The following is a 21,438-nucleotide window of genomic DNA, read 5'->3' on the forward strand; positions in this document are numbered from 1 at the left end:
ATACTGGAAATTTGGGGATATGAATCTCTTAGGTTAAATTAGAAAAATAACATCGGTGAAAAGGAAATTTAGGCATGCGATATATATATATATAAGAGTTTAATATTATTGTTAAAAATAATTTTAAACTAATAAATAAATAGTTATTTTGAATATAATGTTATAAGTTAAAAATTACATATTTAAATAATTTTAAATTCTTTGATAACATAGTGTATAAAGTATATTAATTTAAATTATAATAAATGTTACATCCCAAACTACGAGTTAGTGTCTAAATTGTAAAATTTTAGAATTTGTTGATTAAAGTGGAAAAGTTGAATAGTTCAATGATTTATTTGGAAATATTTCCTAAAGTTTTAAAGGAATTAAAGGGCAAAATAGTCATTTGACATGAAAAATATTTTCTTTCCTTAATAAATATGATTCACGTAGGGGTGGGGGGAGAGTTATCTTAAAACTCTTTCTTCTTTCCTCTTCTTCTTCTTCCTCTCGTATCTCCAAGCTCAAGGTAAGTTTATGATTTCTTGATTATTTGTTGATTTAAAGATTGAGTTATGATCATTATATGATAATTAAGCTTAAGGAAAGCTTAATTAGTTCTAAAACAACAAGATGAAAGGTATATGAGAGATTAAAGATTTTGAGTTCTTGAATGAAATCTTGGAATAGAGTTCATTATTAGAAGTGGAAGTCAAATTTGACTTGTCATAAGTGGAATTAAGAAGTATGAAGTGTTAGAATTGAATTTAGAACATGTTGAAAATTGGGTATGATTCATAAAGTTTATAAAGGGGAAAGGATTTTGAGGTTTAAGATGAGATAAATGGATATGTATGTGTATTTGAGTTAAGAATATAAAAGGGGATGAAATATGAAGAATTGAAGTTGAAAATAGTGAATTTTCGTATTTGAATAGTAAAATTCTGGGTTTTTACAGATTATGCAGGAGGTACAGATACCCTATGGGGGGTATCGATACCCCCTAAAGGAAAAATGGAATTTTTGGTCCATTAAACTAGCTTAAGTTATTGATATCAAGTTATAAGGTTTAGGCTTCTAATAATCATCTCAGAAATTATGTTTATGTAGATTTTGAGCCTAAATAAGTTCCGAAACAATCAAAGAATTAGGATTGAACCAAAGCAAGCAAGACTAAGATGAGTGCAATTTAATTGTACTTATGCTATCGAACAAACATTGCTTGCAATGAGCCAATGAAGGAGTTACTATGGTAAGAAGTGACTCCTAAAATGTTATTTAATTTGTGATGCATGCATAGTGTTATACATGAATGTTTTATACATCATTGTATAGGATTTACGATAATTCTATTTTCCATGTTAAGTGCATGATTCCATAAGTACAAGCATATGATTGATATAGTTCTTATGTATATATGAGTACATAAAAATGGGAATATGTGTTACATGTTATTCTATGTGCTATGTGAAATATGAACATATGAGATTAAGTGAATGAATATATATATATATATATATATATATATATATATGTTTATGTGAAACCATGCAAAGTGATACAAGCTATGTGACATATGAATATGAAATCATATGAAAAGTGACATGAAAGTAAACTACGTGATGATATGCACATGTGATATGTGACAGAAGAAAAGGTATATGTGATCACAAGAAAAATGCATGAGTACATGAACATATGAAACATAAGAATAATGCCCATGGTATATGATATGAGAGCTATAGGTATAGTTGGCATGCCAAGAGTCGAGGGTTCTACGTGGTCCTTCGGGACATATATGTATTTGTTGAAAACATTTTGATGTTTCGATATAACAAATTAAGTTAAATGAATTTTAAGATTTTACAAAAGATTTTCTAAGTATATTCGATGTAATTATTCGAATATCAAAATATTACTCCAAGTGTTTCAAAGTTCATTTTAATCCTTACTAAAGTGTAAAATTGTGTTTTATACTTAAACTATTTTTAAAACAATTTTACAAAGTATTTCGAACCGTTTCAAGGCCAAGAAAAATCATATTGTCCAGGGGGTACAGATTCCCCCTGCAGGTTTTTGGCTCCGAGAAAACAGAATGTCCATGGGTACAGATTCCCCCCCAGGGGGTATAGATTCCCCCCTAGGGGGTACCGATTCCTCTGTCTAACGGTCAAAATCAGATTGTACTTAGGGAACCGATTTCTTATGAGGGGGAACCGATTCCCTATGAGGTGTGCTGATTCCCCCCACGCTCCAAGATGTTTTATTAATGGATTCTCATCTCCAAACGGCTCCAAAACATCCCCAACGGCTATATACGACTTCAAACACATTCCAAGCTATAAATACAAGCTAAGGACACTTGAAGAAGCAAGAGAACAACCATCCAAGCAATCAAACACAAGAGAAGAGTTTTTCATTCTTATTTCATCTTTCTCTTGTAAATATTTTGTTCTTGTGAGCTTAATTATTGTAAACACCTACCTTAGAGAGGTTTTCTTGTTTACATTTATTATCCTTTTGTAAAGTGGAAAGGTTCTAGCTAATCCCATGTAAAAGCTAGGGAAAGGTTCTAGTTTAGCCCGAAAAACTAGGGAGTTTGTAAGGTTGCTCTTTATCCTCAAAAGAAAGAACAAATTAGTGAATTTGTTGGAAAATCCTTGGTGAGGAGCTAAGGTAGTGGACGTAGACTTTGGTTGAGAAAGTCGAACCACTATAAATCATTGTGCAATTTCTTTCAATCTCCTTACTCCCTAAACACAAAACCGCGACCCCTCTTTACAAACCGTTACGATTGTCGATTCGAGCTTCCGAAAATCCCAATAATTGGCATCAGAGACTAACTCGTTAAGAAGGTTTAACCACCTTGATACGGTTCTCGAAAAAGCTCTACCAATTTCCAACATAACCGAGAAGATGGCTTCTATCTCCGGCTCATTCCATATGGAAGACTCCCTACCAACGGACAAGCCTCATACTTCAATGGAGACAACTATCGTCATTGGAAGAAATTAATGAAGGTATTTATCCAATCCAATGATCTTGATACATGGGAGATAATCGAGAACGGCTACTCTTGTAACATCCTCAATATCAGGCTAGTGACCTAAAGGTGAATTTTAAAAGCATTGTGTTCAATTTCGAAATAAGTTAAAAGTTTAGAATTTTAATTGGAGAATTTTGAGGTTGGATTTAATAGTAAAGTTTGAAAGTAATAAGGGTATTATGGTCTTTTCTAAGAGAAGATTTTTATTTCTCTTTTAGGAGATATAAAAAACGTGGGAAATGAGGGAAATGAGTTTCCAGAGTTTTGTTCTTCTCCTTTCTTCTTCACGCGTGGAAGCCAAGAGCAAAGGTGAGAATTTTTATTAGTTTATTATTATTTGAATTCTAAGTTGGTTTTGATTCTTTGGAAAGTAAGAAAGCTTAAAGAAGTCTAAAGATAAGTGAAAACTCAAAGATGAAGAGGTTAGAAGAGATTAAAGAAAATGGGGTTTTAAGTGAAATTTTGAATAAGAAGGTTTAAATGAATTTGGAGGATGAATTTGACTTGTCATCTATAAGAATAAGAAGTTAGAAGTGTTAGAATTAAGTTTGGATAACATGGAAAATTGGGTATGATTATTGATTTCCATATGAAAGATGGAATTTTGAGGTTAAAGATGAGATAAATGAATATTAATGAGTTTAAGTATGTATATATAAGTTAGGAATATGAAAGGGGTTGAAATATGAAGGATTTAATCCAAAAATAATGAATTTCCGGGTTCAAAAAGAGTATTCTGGGCAGAGTGCATTGATGCATATTCATAGTGCACCGATGCATCAAGGTTAAAACCCAGAAATTGTTTGAAGGTGTATCGATGCACTCTTTTAATCTAAAAACATCGAATGCAATTAGTGCATCGATGCATAAGGCATGCATCGATGCATCCCAGTAATAAACAAACATCGAATGTATTTTATGCACCGATGCACTGGTAGTGCATCGATGCATCGATAGGGAATGCATCGATACACTGTACAGTGCATCGATGCATACCTTCATTAAAAGATGAAATGGGCTTTTCTTTTAGCCTAAGAAGTGACAATTTAGAAGATATCAATTAGTATACTGATATGTATCAATGTATTATTATGATGTAGATATAAAATGAAGCTTGTTCCGGAACAATCTAAGGATTAAGATTGATTCAAAGCAAACAAGGGTAAGGTGAGTGCACATTATTTAGTATATGAGGTTCAATGGAAAATAAGACTTGCAATAAGTCTATTTCCAATAATGAAAAACATGAATTCATAGAAGTATATATTTGTTATGATTTATATGTGTTATTGATATGAATATGGTAAGTAAAAGGGATTAAGGGTGATGATAAGAATAATAATAAGGATAATGAAAAGATAGGTATATGTGAATATAGGTATTGATGTGTTTTTGTATGTATTGTAAGATGATATGTTTATGTGATAACATGATAAGATGACAATGATTTACATGTCATATGAACACATGAGAAATGTTATGAGCCATATGAAAGAGAAAGTATATGTGATACATGAGGGTGAATCCTATGTTTATATGAATATGAACTCATATGAGAATTGACATGAACTACGTGATTACATGTATATGTGAATGAAACCATGAACTTATATGAATATATGATATGTTTACATGAATATGTCAAGGGATATAAAAGATAATGCCCATGTTATGTGTCATGAGAGCTAGGGGTATAGTTGGCATGCCAAGAGTCGAGGGTCTATGTGGTCCTTCGGGACATATATGTATTCTTTGGAACATGTGTGAAGTCTGGTGAGACACATACTTGATCCTTGGCATATGTATATGATTCTTAAGGAATGATATGTGGTCCTTCGGGACATATATGTATTCTTTGGAACATGTGTGAAGTCTGGTGAGATACATACTTGATCCCTAGTATATGTATATGATTCTTAAGGAATGATATGTGGTCCTTATGGACATTATTATATGGCACTACGGTGCAATTCTACGTGGCACTCTGGTGCAATTCTACGTGGCACTTCGGTGCAATTATATGAGCTGTGGTGACAACATTAGTGCACAACCTCTATGTACTCGCATATCTTTAGTTCTCACATGTGTATCATGGGCTATTAAATAGATAATATTAATAAAGTGATATGATAATATGTTTGTTTCCTTGTGGAATTTCATGTGTGATATTGATTGTACAAATGGTAATTTATAAGACCATATGATGAAAGGAATCAATGATAGTGATAAAATAAGAAAGAAATGAAGATGATAATATAGTTGCTTGGGTGTACGTGTTTTATGATAATATATATATATGGTTTACATGACATGATATGTATATGTGCAATTGGTTATGGTATATGTTATATGATATGGACATAAGAGATCATAGGAACATGAGATAAGAGATATGAATGATAATGACATATATGTATGCATATATTTGTTACATGTAAAAGTATGAGTAGTATGAAATGATAGTAGTAATTGTTTAGGTATGATTATTAGTTACCGTTTACCTTATATGTTTATATGCCTCACTAAGTCTTTGACTTAGCGTGTAAGTGATTTACACGTAGGTTTCGAGAAGAGTAAAGAGCAATGTGGAGCAAGACAGGTCAGTTCTCCTTACTAAAGGTCAGATCAGAAAAGAAGTGAATAATATGTATTTTAGTATATAAAGTTCTAGTTGGCATGTTTTCAAAAGAATATATTGTTTAAGCTATGAACCGTTTTATAAATGTTTCGAATAGTTATATGTAAATAAATAAGTGAAATATACACGCTCTGATTGGTTTTGTAATAATGAAAATGTCTTTTATGTAAATTAGTCATTTATATGTTATAAAAGTTTTAAATTACTCACTATTTTATACAAGTACATGTTTTAAAAGGTCAATGTGACACCTCGGATTCGTATCCGGGTCGGATACGGGTTGGGGTGTTACAACTCTTCTCCAAAGAAGAATGAGAAGAAGCGAAGTGACAAAGAACGGAAGAAAGCTCAACTTAATGCCAAGGCCATGCACATGGTGTTGTGTGCATTTGGTCCTGAAATCTATGAATGAGTTTCTTTATGTTCAAGTGCCAAGGAGCTTTGGAATAAGCTCGATGAAATCCATGGAAACAAGAAAGAAGAACCAACAAGGGTGGTGTCTCTAATGGCTCTTGAAGAGCCCGAGGTATCTTCTAACTCAAATAAATTTAATTCATTTACTTTTGATGAGTTAAAGATGCTTATAATAGGTTGTATTTGGGATTTGAGACCATGAATTCCAAATATACGAAATTAATTTCAAAACTCAAAATTGAAAATAAATCGATTTTGAAAGCTAGAGTTGATTTTGAAATTCAAAATAAAATTTTCAAAAATCAAAATAAATGATTTAGAAAAGAAAAATTTTGAGTTAGAAGTTAATCTTGAAAGCTTAACAAAAGAAAAAGAATTAATTTCTAAAAACAATCTATTATGTTTAAAAATGGCAAAATGCTCACATTGCCATTATTATGGTCATTTGGAACATACTTGTCCTTTGAAGAAAGGAAAACGTTTTAAAATTAGGCAAGTATGGGTTCCGAAAGGAACAAGGGGTATTGAAACTAACGTCCAAGGATCCAAAGTAATTTGGTTACCAAAATCTACTTAAATGTCTCTTGTAGGTGTGTGGAAGCAATTGTGATGAAAATGATGATATTCAAGATGCTCTAGCCACACATGAAAAGGAATGGGTAACCTCTAAGCTTAATGTTTTTAATTTTAGTTATTTGGTTGCTCATTTGATTTTAAGCATGCATGAGTTTTGTTTTTAAATAATTATACATTATTGTTTTAATCTCATATATGTTAAAAAGGTTTTATGATGAACATTTTAAAGTTTTAATGATTTTTTTTTAATTTTTAGTTCATCATAAGGAATTTTGGTCAATATTGGTTTTAATGCAAATGATATCTCTCTAACAATTGATATCAATTTTTCAAATGTTTTGATTTTATAAATTTTAAAATTTTTGACCTAAAATTAAATGTTTATGCATGTGGTTTAAATGAAAATGACATCTCTATAACAATTGATATCAAAATTTTCAAATGCATAACATTTTTGGAAAACTTTATGCATATGCACTTAATTTCAATAATTGATATTGCATAAAGTATTTTAGACTTGGATGTATTAAATTTCTTGTGCTACTAACATGTTTGTTATTCTTTGTTGAAATTCAATTTTGTTTAAGTGTCAAGATCCTAAAAGCATAATTTTATTTGGAATGCATTTATTGAGAGGAGCTTTGATTTTTCAAATGATTTTTAAAATGTCAAATTTACTACTTACTCTCCAAAGTTATTTTGAACTTTAAAGATTAGTGACTTTTTGATTTAACAAAAAGGGGGGAGAAGTGTTAAGGTGTTAAAGGGGAGAAGTGTTAAAGTAAGGGGGAGTAATTTCAAACTTGATTTCAAAATCTTAAAATTACTCAAATGTTTTGTTATATCAAAAAGGGGGAGATTGTTGAAAACATTTTGATGTTTCGATATAACAAATTAAGTTAAATAAATTTTAAGATTTTACAAAAGATTTTCCAAGTATATTCGATGTAATTATTCGAATATCAAAATATTACTCCAAGTGTTTCAAAGTTCATTTTAATCCTTACTAAAGTGTAAAATTGTGTTTTATACTTAAACTATTTTTAAAACAATTTTACAAAGTATTTCGAACCGTTTCAAGGCCAAGAAAAATCATATTGTTTAGGGGGTACAGATTCCCCCCAGGGGTACATATTCCCCCTGCAGTTTTTGGCTCCGAGAAAACAGAATGTCCAGGGGTACAGATTCCCCCCCAGGGGGTACAGATTCCCCCTGTCTGACGGTTGAAATCGGATTGTACTTAGGGAACCGATTCCCTATGAGGGGGTATCGATTCCCCCATGCTCCAAGCTGTTTTATTAATGGATTCTCATCTCCAAACGGCTCCAAAACATCCCCAACGGCTATATACGACTTCAAACACATTCCAAGCTATAAATACAAGCTAAGGACACTTGAAGAAGCAAGAGAACAACCATCCAAGCAATCAAACACAAGAGAAGAGTTTTCATTCTTATTTAATCTCTCTTGTAAATATTTTGTTCTTGTGAGCTTAATTCTTGTAAACACCTACCTTAGAGAAGTTTTCTTGTTTACATTTATTATCCTTTTGTAAAGGGGAAAGGTTCTAGCTAATCCCGTGTAAAAGCTAGGGAAAGGTTCTAGTTTAGCCTGGAAAAACTAGGGAGTTTGTAAGGTTACTCTTTATCCTCAAAAGAAAGAACAAATTAGTGAATTTGTTGGATGGTGAGGAGCTAAGGTAGTGGACGTAGACTTTGGTTGAGAAAGTCGAACCACTATCTTTCAATCTCCTTACTCCCTAAACACAAAACCGTTTCGACCCCTCTTTGCAAACCATTCCGGTTGTCGATTCGAGCTTCCGAAAATCCCAACAGTATCATTTGGAACATTTACAGGGTCTTTTGAGACACAGATTTGATCTATTGGAATATGTATATGGTTTTTAAGGAGTGGTCCTTCGGGACAAATACAGTACATAGGTCATTAAGGACAAATAAAGAGGTCATTCGGGATAAATTTCATAGCCCCTAGTGGGACCTTATACGAGCTGTGGTGACAGCAATAGTGTACAACCTTAATTTACTCGAATACCTTGAGTTCTCGGTAATGTACATGGGCCTATAAAAGATACCAAAAGTGTTTGCATGAATTATGTGATGTTATGTGTACTCTGTTGTGAAATTATATATGTGTACTCTGTTGTGAAATTATATATGTTTTCTATGATATGTATAGAAATGTTCAACATATCCTTATATGATCACAAGGAATTAGTAACAATAATATGAGTATTGAAAAGCATGTTAATGATATATGTTTTTATATGATATGATAGTATTAATTATTTATGCATTGATATGAGTAGAGTAATGTTGCATGATTTCATGTCTCACTAAGTCATCGACTTAGCGTGTGATTGTTTCACACGTAGGTTTGGAAAGCGAAAAGAAAAGTAAAGAAGAACAAGACATGTCAGTTCTCCTCGTGTGATTGTTTCACACGTAGGTTTGGAAAGCGAAAAGAAAATTAAAGAAGAACAAGATATGTCAGTTCTCCTTACCGAATATCATATCAGAAATGTAGTTGAATTATATGTATTTGATTACATAGAATTTAGTTGGCATGTAATATAAATGATTTGAATCTGATATGCTCTGATCGAGTTTTGTAACATTTTAAACGTATATATGTAAATGAGAACTTTATAGTGTTGAAAGATTAAATTTTCGTGAGTTTTATATGTTTTGCCGAAAGTTACTGTAGCAGGGTATCGGTACCCTGTAGCAGGGTATTAGTACCCTGTAGCAGGGTATCGGTACCCCTATGGCATTTTGGAAAATTTTAGCATTCGACACTGTTCATGGTATCGTTTATTATTGTTTACGATACTGTTCATACCATATTTTACTGTTCATAAGTACGTTTTTGCCTTAAAATTTTATAACGAACATAATTTAATAGTATATTATTGTATTTTCTTAATATGAGTTCAAATGTTTTATTATTTTGTAAGAATATTGTTTTAAAAAGTCAATGTGACATCTCGGATTCGTATCCGGGTCGGGTACGGGTTGGGGTGTTATAATAAAAATATAAAAATATTTTTGTTAAAAAATATTTTAATAATTATATGTATTTTATAAAAATATATAAAATTTAAATACTTTTTATTTAAAATGTTAACTTGAAAAATATAAAACTTTTAAATTAATAAATAATTTATTAATTATATAACTATACCTTGGTAAAAAGATCATAAGTTTATAAGTTATAAAATAAACGTGCCATGAAATTTTAAAAAATAATAAAATTATAATTTCAAATTTTGCTTTTAAATTAAAAAAATATTTTTTAATCATATTTTTCTCTAATTTTTTTTATTATTCTAGGGTAAGTACAATATAGTATATGTTCAAAAATAACTCTCAATTATTTAACATTAAATGTTCACATTCTAGTATTCCGGGTAGTGCAATCTAAAACCTTAAAAAATAACAACAATTTCTTTACCATCAAAGTCGTATAATTCATGTTTTTCTCCTACAGTTATATGTTTAAGACTGTCTATAACTTTAATACTATAGTTCATCTCAAAAACATTTTTACAGTATTTTAGGGAAATAGATTGAATGTTATAATAGTTGAAATTTTTTGTCAGCAATTAAGAGAACATTGTCAATAGTTACAGACGATTTTACTTTATTTTATTTTATTTTGAGATTAAAATTAAAAAAAATGAGAGTTTAAAGTTAAAAAAAAAAAATAAAGGTTGTTTTTTAGTATGATACAATGAGTTTTAAAAATTAAAGTTTTTATATTTATTAGTAATTTTTAAATCTTTAAATTTATTATTTAACTATAATACTTTCAGAGATGATGATAAATGTTGGCGAGTTTGATTTGTTTGTTATTAAAATTTTAATAATATAGTAAATTAGAGTAAATCATCCTAGATAAAATCATAATCACACATTTGTATTTTCAAAATTTTAACATAATAATTAATATAAATGTCTTCAAATTATGAAATTCCTTAAAAGTAAATGTCATTTATAATAAATTTTAATATTTTCCTAATTCTTCAAAAGATGAATTAATAATTAGAAATATTATGGCTAGATAATTTCTTCTCCTTCCTCAATTCTAAGAGTATAATAATAAAATTTTAATAGCTACAAATTTTTTATTAATATTATCTATCACATTAATCAAATATTAACTTTGAAGAGACCATTACTATTTCAACTACTATGATAAAAAAAATCTTAATAATATTATCAAATATAACTTCTTATTTTAACTTACAAAGTGTGTAAATATGTCATAGTATTTTATGAATTGAAATAGTGAGCGTAGAAATGGACAGTACACCAGGTAGGTCTCTGAAAAAGAAAATGTGATGTACTAAGAATATTTAAATACCAAATCTTTTTCAGAACCAATCCTAGATATGCATTCTCGTTCTATCACACTTCCTTTTAATCAATCATTTGCAAGAGTCTCGTAATAGTTTATGCTAATAATTTTCATCCTATAAAGCAAAGTGGTTAAAAGCTCTTAGTTAACATAACTCCTCTTCCTTAAAGTTGTGAGTTCAATACTCGTTATGAGCAAAATTTCAACCACTCTCCAATATCTATAAAGAAAATGTTAGGAGCAAAATTCCAATACCTATTAGGAGCTAATAGTGAATTATAATTTGATATTTGTAAATAAAATGTTAGAGATAAATTAGTAATAAATAGAGACGGTTATCATAAAATCTCACCCACTCTCTAATATCTTATATATATATATATATTCTAAAAAAATATTAATTTTTATTTAGTTATTTGCATTATCCAACAATGTACACATCACACCTTGTATCAACCAACTATATATGACTTTTCATTCTCTTTTCACTTTCATTATCTATAACATATATCGCATCCTTTTCACGCTAATCCATTCTTTCTTTGTGTCTCAACTTCTTTTTGCAACCTCGTACGTCTCATTGTACATCAACATACATTAGATGAAGAAGAAAACAAGGAAAAATAACATGCATGAATAACACTTGATGGTTCTGTTTTACATGGCTAATGTAAGCATCTATAGATTTTGCATGCATATTCTCAATTGGTAGACTTGAATTCAACTTTGCGGATTTAAGAACTTATCAACCCTAGCGTTTGCTGCCCTTGAGAGAAATTTCATGCAAATTGGTGGTTGAACCCCGACTAAAGCGAGTATTGAACTAGGCAAAGTCCATATACCGTCGCCACATATCAATCCGGAGGCAACCGCAGCTGCAAATGCATCTGCCTTTTCCTTACTTAACTTTTGCCAGACAAACAATATCAAACTTCCAACACACATATCGATGGCAAAGAATGGGCCGAGGTAGAACGGTATTGCCATTGCCATTGGAAGTGGAACGTAAGATCCCCATTTGTTGCCCAGCATATCTTTAGCTAAGTTTATCAAAATGGCTGCACCGAAAAACACATAACATAACAAGAGACAGTCTTTTGGTAGAGCAGAGAAGCCCTGCACCCCCAATACAGACATGTTGCGATAAACGGTTGCAAAAGGAGCAGGATATTGACTTTCAGGAAGTCCGAGGTTATGGAATGCCTTGTAGAATAGCCAAAAGACACAAGGTGAAACTATGCAGCCCATGGCAGTGCCAATAACTTGGCTAACAAACATGGATCTAGGAGAAGCAAGGGTCAAGTAACCAGTCTTGAAATCCTGCATTAGATCAGAGGCTGTTGAAACAATGTTCATCATCACACCACAAGCTATCAGGCCTGCAAGGACTCCACCATTTTGACCTGCCCAAGCTCCGATAATAAAAATTGCTAGCTTTCCGTAGGTCGAAGCTAGGGACCAATCGGTCAGTCCAGCTCCATACGCATTACAGAAAGCCAGTGCTGGTGCAAAGATGTAGATGACCAAAACGTAATACCATTTGAGTTCATGAAATATGTGCGGAAGAGCGATGGTGGAGATGGAAGCAATTGTTAAATACCCTGCAATAGAAAACCATGTAGGAATCCGATCTTTTAGAAAGAGTTGGGTTCGGCGCTGGTCATCATAAGATAGCTTCTCTGAGGTATCAGGGGAGTGCTGGTCTGCAATGGGGAGAGCTTGTCGTCCTCGAAGTTGATAAAACAAGCCTGTGAGGGTTCTCGTTAACACCTTGATAAAGTTGTATAGCCCATCACCCAAAATCATGGCAATGGCAATAAATACCTGGAGTTAGGAAAATTTCGAAAGAGTCAATGAGGAAGAACGGATCTTGAGATCGATATATCGGTGTCTGGGAACTGAAATCTCAATGGTCTTCGGAAACTAACCTTGTAACCTTGTAGGCCATGCATATTGCTCGAGGAAAGACCAACAGCATACCAATCACCCTTTCTTTTTTCAATGAGAGGCCACATTAGACCCCATGAAATTATTCCTCCAAGCAGCACTGATATGTTTATTATGTAAGGGCAAATCATCCCTACTCCAACGTATGTTGTTGAGAAATCAAAGAAAAACCTGAAATATTAGCAAAAGGAGTCGCTTAGTACTTGTTTCCAAAAAATATATTATCCCAAAATCTTTCATCAACTGTACATTTATTGTGTTCAGTGTTCACTAAATAATAATAAAAATAAAAAAATGAAGTGATTTTACACACTTGTACTCGTATGCTTTAAGCCCGAACGTAGGGAAGCTAGCAAATCCACAATCCTCACCAGCAGTGAAAAACCACTGAAAGAAACCCCACAAAAAGCTGAAAGAAAAGAACTTACCCAATGTTTTTACTTGCTTCCTACAAGTAAAAAACATATATTAAAATGTACAAATGTGATAACGATCAGCTTTAATTAGAAATCGAAACTATGACATTGATTTTACTTTGCTAGCTTTGCTCCTTGAGGAGTGTGGAAGCTATTGATGAGATGTGCAGTTGCAGTACCACTCGGATATGTCAACTTGAAGTCTATGATCATGATCTGAGAAAAAGAGAGGACAAAATGTTGGCTATGGAGTTTAACACAAGAAAAGAAAAACACAAAAAAAGAAAACCATTTCCCTGCAAAATTATCAGTCATTATCAACTCAATGATTTCAATCCTATATATAAACAATTATATATGTACTATTACAGACAGAATGCATTTGGAAATTAGCATTTCTTTGTTCATTGAACACAGTTGCTGCATGTTTGCAAAATATGGTGGAGAAAAGCATAGTGTACCTTCCGAAGGGGCACCACAGAGAAGAGACCAAGAAAGCTAACAACAAAGAGGAAGCCAATAATCCATCCTAGAGACGGATTCTTGAAACCGCCATTATCCCCTGATTGTTTGGCGATGCGTTCGCTCATTCCGAAGAGGTAACTTCCGAACCCCCCTGTTTGCCAGCACGTAAAGTGAGCATAATAGATTCTGCATATCAGTTGAGGTTGCAATTTAAGCAAAATGAATGCTGAAATTTTCTTTAATCAATCATAATGTCGCGGTCATCTCAATGTGTTGTCGGGGAGCAGCACTACATTCTACATTTTCGGGTGCTGGACATGGCTAAAGTATACAATAAAGTTGATTGGAGGAGCTAATAATTGTGTATGGGTGTCTCCGCCGGGTGCAACGGAAGCTTTAGCATGCAGATTGGGAGTTGTTGCAGCCCTTTGACGGTGGATCACTAATGTTATAAATCCAATTTTGATAATGTTGAACACATTATGAGGAGGAGGTGTTGGGAAAGTGCTTCTGATTTGCTTTCTGTTGCAGTAATTTTTCCTTACTTTTCCTTTTCCTTCATGCGTCGAGGTTATAACAAGGTTGTCGATTGGGTGGCTAACAAAACTGGTTACAAGCATGTCCGACCGGGGAATTGGATGCTTATCCATAGAGATGACAATGGGTCGAGTTTTGGGTTAACTTGAAAAATATACCTCTAGACTCGAAAAATATATATCTTTTCCCCGACCTAACCTAAAGAGCATATTTCCTAGACTCAAATTTGATCCAACCCAGATTTTTAAAGTATAAACCCGACCTGACCCGATATAAAATAAAAACTTAATTAAAAAAACTATTTAGAAAATAATATTATACTAATTATTCATAAATTTGTATAAAAATTACATTATTACTCCTTGGTTAGGTTAAGTCAAAAAAAATTTACCCTTCACCCAATTTCGACCCAACCTGACCTCACCCTATATTAAATTTGTCTCAAATCCAAAATATTTTTTATAACTTACTCTTTTAAATTAAGTCAAGTCGAAATATTCGAGTTTCAAATTAAATTATCATCCTAATTGTCCAACCCAATAACCTAAGTCTTCTATTGTAATTTTATTCCTTTTTGGTTTGAATAAAGTTTCCTTTGATAAAAAATTATACACTACTGGTCTTTTTGTAAATAAACAAAAAGAGAATTAGAGTATAGTAATGATAACTAACCATCGGATAATTTAATGGGATCAAATATTATATTTTTAGAAAATAACAAATATTTAAATTATAATATTTACAAATAAAATAAATTGAATTAAAAAATCATTTTGACTTTATAATATTCATATTAAATTAACTTAGATCAAATATTAATAATTAAAAAAATATAGTACGAATAGACATCGTGGTAATCATGAGAAGAACATGGACAGCTTTTAAGCAATGTGAAAAGACGTAGGAAAATATGGTGTCAGCGTGACTTTAGCATTCATAGGCAGTGTGAACGTGAAATAATTATAAAATTCCGAAGGATCCCTCCCTCTTTTCTTTTCCTTTGGATGACTGAAGAAAAATCTTTATGCAGTCGTTGACTTTATCAGTATTGTGATGAACCACGCGGACTAGTGGCTTTCTCAATCTTACCCCTTCCATTCCCCCAAGCTACAGCTTCGTCGAATTAATAATTTATTAAATGTGCACCTAATTTTTTTAATGTAAACAATATTTAAATTAATTGATTGATTTCTATGATTAAAAAGGAGTATTATTTTTTAAAAGTTTTGACTTCAAATAATTATATCTATATAATATATATTATCAATAATTAAAAAATTAAAAATAAATATTATATTATAATCATAATAAATTATTTATAAAATAAAATAAAAATAGAATAAATGACACAAATAGTCTCTCAATTATTGGATGATACTTTTTTAAGTCTCCTAACACTAAAAGTTACAAAATGATCTAACGACATTATGCCATATTTTAGTGGCATGAGACGAATATAGAAATTAGGCCCCTAATAACAAATATTACAAAAGAATGAATTAAAGAATAATTAAGTGAAAAATAAAAAAAATAATTTAAAAATATTAATTTAACATTACTGTTAATTTTTTAATAATAAGTAAAAAAAAGAAACAAAATGTAATCTTAAATATGATTTTAAAAAATAATAATAATTAAAATACCAAAACGAAATTAAAATAATAAGTGAGTAACTAAAATAAATAATTTATTATTTGTAATTATATATAAATTTATAGTTTTAGTTTCAAAGCAAATGGAGACTTGGGCATGTGTTCCTTTTTATCATGCTCAGTGACTGATCTGATTATATGATATTATTTTATTGAATCTCTTAATTATTAAAAATTATAAAATAATCATATAAATATTTATATGTTCTAAACTCAACACTTAAAAGTATAACAATAAAAATATTAGACATCTATTTTTAATCAAAAAAATCTTTAAACATTTAAAATTAATTTTAAGTATAATTTAAATACTTATTTTATATATAAAAAAATGTTCCTAACTTCTCACCAAACTCACTTGACCCTTCAGTCCCTCCATTGAAATCGGAAATACCATGATCCATGGTACGATCCACTTTCGCTCCAAAATAGCTAACTCGACCCGATTATACAGTGTTCCAATTCCTAATTAATCTAATTTGTGAGATATTTTTACGCTAATTCAACGTAAATTAATTATTTTCTTTGTGTAACAATAAAATAAAAACTTACCGCTGAAGGCGATGCCGGAGGAGGCGACGACGCAGGTCTGAATGACGGTGTTCTCCTGGCGGGTGAAGGGCTGCCTGAGGAGGCCAGATTTTTGGAGCAACTTTGTCCATGTCTTGACGAAGAAAAATCCTAACAATCCGGCGGAGACATTGAGGGAAGGGATGATTCCGGTTGTTAAATTCAGCTTCATTACTATGAAACTGAACAATATGCTCAGCACCAAGCTGACGCCCAATGCTCTCATCGTTAACTGTTTCCTCCACGGCGGAACTTGCCTTCTTTCGAAGATTTGTTCCACCGACATCTCGCCTTTATTGTACTTATTAACATCTTCTTCTTCATGGTGGAACCCATGCTCCACCTTATCTTCATCTCTTCCATTCCCATCCATTTCTCTACTTTTTTGTAGGAATATTTTATCCTTAATAATTGAAATGAATCTTTTTATTGGAAAGCGGATTGGTTTTATAGCTAGAAAGCGCCCGTCAATCGAAAGAAAAAAAAAACTAAACTCACAGGAAAGAAATTATTAAAATACTCTACAGATGATAGGGGAGGATGGAACACGACATAAAGAAATCGCCAAATATATAGGGTAAATTACAATAATAGTCACTAGAGTTTTTAATAAATTTTCTTTTACTCTTTTAACTATTAAAAATTATAAAATAATAGTTGGATTTATCAATTTTCTCTTTTTATCCATTTTTTTAATTAGGTAAAGAGAGATTCGGTGATTGCTTCTTAAATTGACAAAGTAATATATTTAGTATTCAAAATTAATAAGAAAGGTTTTAGAGTGGGGGACAAAGTCAGGATTAAACTATGAGAGGGACAAATTATTTAATTTTAAAATAAAAATGATCTTAAAAAATAATTAAATCGTAAAGTTTAAGAGACTAAGAGTTTAATTTCACAAAATTTAAAATTTAAAAATCTTAAGAAATAATTAAACCAAACAAATTTAGAGTAAATAGTTAATTCCAATAATTTTAAAACCGCCAGTGTCTTAAAAATTATAGCAAAATATTTTAAGAAGGATAAAAAATTAATTATAATGATTTCAAAATTATTAATAATTTAATATATAGTTAGACTATCAAAATTTAGAGACCATTTGTTCCTTCCACCTATAACGTGGGTATGTCGGGTAGTTTTATTGTACGTCAACCTAATATAAAACTAGAGAAATGCGCTATCGAAAATATTAATATTTTTTAATATTTATAGTAAAATGTTACTTATGTTATTTTTTTTACCTTAAATGTTAGTTTCTCTACCTAAAATAAATGTTTTTGATATTAACATTTTCAGTAAAAAAATAATATTTTAGATAACACTATACCAAAAATGTTAAAAAAATATTAATATTTCGGTAACGTCTTTTATTAACCTTATGTTAAGTTGACATCTCTACATCTGTCCCTTGTTTAATAAATCGATTTAGTAACTGAGGAACAATCTTAAATCACTCATCTTTCCTTTGTTGTAAAATTAATTGTGGAAACAGTCTTACACCCCACCATTTACTACTTGTCAAACGAACAACCCTTAGAGAACAAGTACGATTTAATTTTTGACAACCTTACAAACGAGAAAGATTAGGGATGCATATCAAATATTATTTGATTTAAAATTTTAAATATTTAAAAATTTAGATTATTATAATTGTGATTCATATATGATCGAAAAAACAGATATCTAATATTTGTGATATTTGAATTTTTGGATCATATATTCAAATTATGGATCCAAAATATAAAGTATAATTGACTTAATATAAAAATAAATTTATAAATTATATATTTTTTTGTGTCTAAATTTTTTCAGTCAATGTATGTATAACGTTATCATTTTAAGTGTCACATCCGTAACAGAAGTTTAAAACAGTCGTTATCTTGACATGTGACATTGATTATAATTTCTTATTCATTTTCTTTAAAATTTAAATATATAAAAGTTAAAAAAATAAAATATTAAAATTATCCTTATTATTTAATCTAAAAGTCAAAACCCAACCAGCCTTCGATTCTCCAATCTAAAATGAGAAGGCCAAGTGGCAGTACCGTCGTTGTCCGCACCATCTCTTTATCTCATCCTTACAGATCACGACCGCCAATGGATCAGAGAACCCAAAAATCATTCTCATTATACTTACCTTCCAAAATTCACAGTTCACAATAAGCAACTCCAAAATTCTCATTATACTTGATTCATTGTCAAATTCAGGATCAGCCCAACTTTCAACCCTGGATTTTAAGCTCCTAATAAGCAACTCCGAGGGTTTATGATCTACAAACGAGCCCAGTTCACAATGTGGTTGATCCAACACAACCACGAGTTTGCCTTGAACATACTTTGAACTCTAAGCTTGAACAACAGTTTCCTCATGAGTTCTCAGAGCTACTAACTATTTGCGATGGTAAAGATAAAAGAGGGGATTTAGATGAAAGAAGGTGGGATTTTTTTTATAATACATCCCTTGGTGATAGTGATGGTTATGATAATGATATATATACATGTCCATCTTGATTATGACGATGCAATGATGATGATATAGTTCTTCATTTATTGCTAATGTAATGTTTGTGTATACGATTCTGGTCATATAGTAGTATAGGCTTGTTTAGTTAGTTTGTCTGTTTTAATGGTTCAAGAATTTGTTTCTTAAGAAATATTAAAAAAAAACGATGGCCTCGTTTATTTTATAGACATGCACATGCGGTAGCTAAGCTTAGAACAATAACAAGTAGGTTTAGTTTCTTTAACTATGCTTAAGAATGAGAATTGTGCATGTTGACGAGTTTATTTTATCCGTAGCCTTGTCCTCGAAGTCTGAAATCTGAGCTTTGTGGTAGGTCATGTCTTACTGAGAGTTAATTATGTTGCTGCCGGAAGACGAAAGCTGCATTTCGGTAAGCTTACTTCCATCCTTTCTTTTGTAGGATTTTCTTAATATTTTCCTGCAATGTTAGATTGTGATCAACCGTTGATGTTGTCAGGAATGGATCACGAGAATCAATGGAGAATTACCTCTGAAAATTTTAAATTATTATATATTTAAAATTTTAAACTCTTCTCTTAATATAAAATATTAAATTCGCGACTTATCCAAAAAAATATATATATGGCTTTAGTGGGTGTCGTGGGTCGTGGCAAAACTACCCGACCCATCAACCCGGACCTAAAAAAATCGGGTAATTTTTTAATAAAAATTACATGGTCGGGTATCCGGCCCGGCATTTACCGGATCGGCCTGGGTCACAAAATCTAGTTTTTTCGGGTATTCGGGTTAGTTTTTATTTTTTTATTATATATATATATATAATGAATTATTTAATTTTGTATTTCGAACTTTTAAATTTTATGTTCGGATATTAGAGTATGTAATTTGAAGTTTCGAACATTTAAATTAGTGTATATATTTTTTAAATTAATAATTTAAAAATAAAAAATAAAAAAAAACCATGTATCGTGTATCCGACTACCGGGTACCCGCAAAATCCGGGTACCCGATTACCAGATACTCGTAACATCCGAGTCAGGACACGGACTGAAAAATCACCAACTTAAAATTTTCAGGTACCTGAAAATCAAATACCCAAAAATTCAAATACCTGAATTTACACATCCCTGGTCGTGGGTATTTTTATCTGGTAGTTGTTAGGAAGGATTATTTTATTATTCGATATATGATGTTGTGATCTAATGATAGTGGTCTAAGGGGCATCTTCTTTATAGTGTTATCTGATTTAGGATTGTAATTGAGCTGACTCGAGTTCGAATAATGAGTTTGGTTCAAAACTTGATGTTTGATGTTCGACTTGACAGCGGTCGAATTGAATTTGACAAGCATGCGAGTTTAGGGGGATTTGACATAACTGACACTAATTTTCTTTAATATTCCCTTTCTGTCACTGTTTGATCAATATTTCCCGAAGTAGCACCCTTTCTGTTGAGTTGGCAAAGGCGCGTCCCCGGGGACGCGCTTTACCCGTGTTTTCGCTGAGTTGGATGCCACGTGTGGAAGGCGCATCCCCGGGGACGCGCCTTTGCCAACTCAGCAAACACGTATTTTGTTTAATAATAAATAGTTTATTTTTATTATTATTATAATTTAATAATATATTATGTAAAATGTTTCGATTATAATGTAAGAATTATCAAATGTATTTTGTTAATGTGTGTTAAAGGTGGAGTGAATTATCTACATTAATATGATATAACAATATATGAAAACCAGTTTTGACTTTATTGTAGTTATAGGAAAAATGTATGAAATTATAATATTACACATATGGTTATATTATTATTTTTGATTTTGATTATCGATCTATTAATTTTATCAGTTAATTATTTAAATGTTATTAATCTAGTCATCTCATATCAATATTTAACGAAAATATTGATGCATAAGTTAATAAATTAGTATAATTACATATTTAATCTTCAAGACTTACATATTTTATAAAATTAGTCTTATTGAAAATTTAATTTAATAAATTTAATCTTCCAATAAGAACATGAAATGTGTCATCGTATACATAAATTTTTTAATAACTTTTAATTTGTTTAATTTAATATTTTTCTCTACTTAGAAGGTGGAATTATTATTATATTTTAAAAAAAATTATAACTAATAATATTAATTATTATATTAAATAAATATATTAAATATATTTATGTATTTAAAAGTTAAAAAAATTATTTAGGTGTACATACATTGACAAATTATATAAATGCAATAACATTAAATTATTAGAAACAAAAACATTCATTTAAATACAATATTAATTACATAAGAGTTAACGGTTATATGATGATAACAGAGCTGGA

At 30.8% G+C, this 21,438-nt stretch overlaps 1 protein-coding gene across 2 annotated transcripts; it reads right to left on the reverse strand.

Annotated features, from left to right (window-relative positions):
* Window positions 1-11,653: 11,653 nt before the first annotated feature.
* LOC120150045 (probable metal-nicotianamine transporter YSL5) lies at window positions 11,654-17,016 on the reverse strand. 2 transcript variants are annotated; one of them, XM_039162744.1, is made up of 6 exons: window positions 16,603-17,016; window positions 13,858-14,012; window positions 13,515-13,612; window positions 13,294-13,428; window positions 12,962-13,151; window positions 11,654-12,857 (listed from the first exon to the last, which is right to left on the reverse strand). In XM_039162744.1, the coding sequence occupies exons 1-6, from the start codon at window positions 16,991-16,993 to the stop codon at window positions 11,754-11,756; spliced, it is 2,073 nt and encodes a 690-aa protein (XP_039018675.1). In that variant the 5' UTR covers window positions 16,994-17,016; the 3' UTR covers window positions 11,654-11,753. The 2 variants fall into 2 exon arrangements, with proteins under 2 accessions (XP_039018675.1, XP_039018676.1); XM_039162745.1 differs by having other exon boundaries at window positions 13,858-14,047; window positions 16,603-16,835.
* Between the last annotated feature and the right edge of the window lie 4,422 nt (window positions 17,017-21,438).

This window comes from Hibiscus syriacus, unplaced genomic scaffold (genome assembly GCF_006381635.1).
Source record: "Hibiscus syriacus cultivar Baekdansim isolate YM2019G1 unplaced genomic scaffold, ASM638163v2 tig00111013_pilon, whole genome shotgun sequence".
Taxonomy (NCBI): domain Eukaryota; kingdom Viridiplantae; phylum Streptophyta; class Magnoliopsida; order Malvales; family Malvaceae; genus Hibiscus; species Hibiscus syriacus.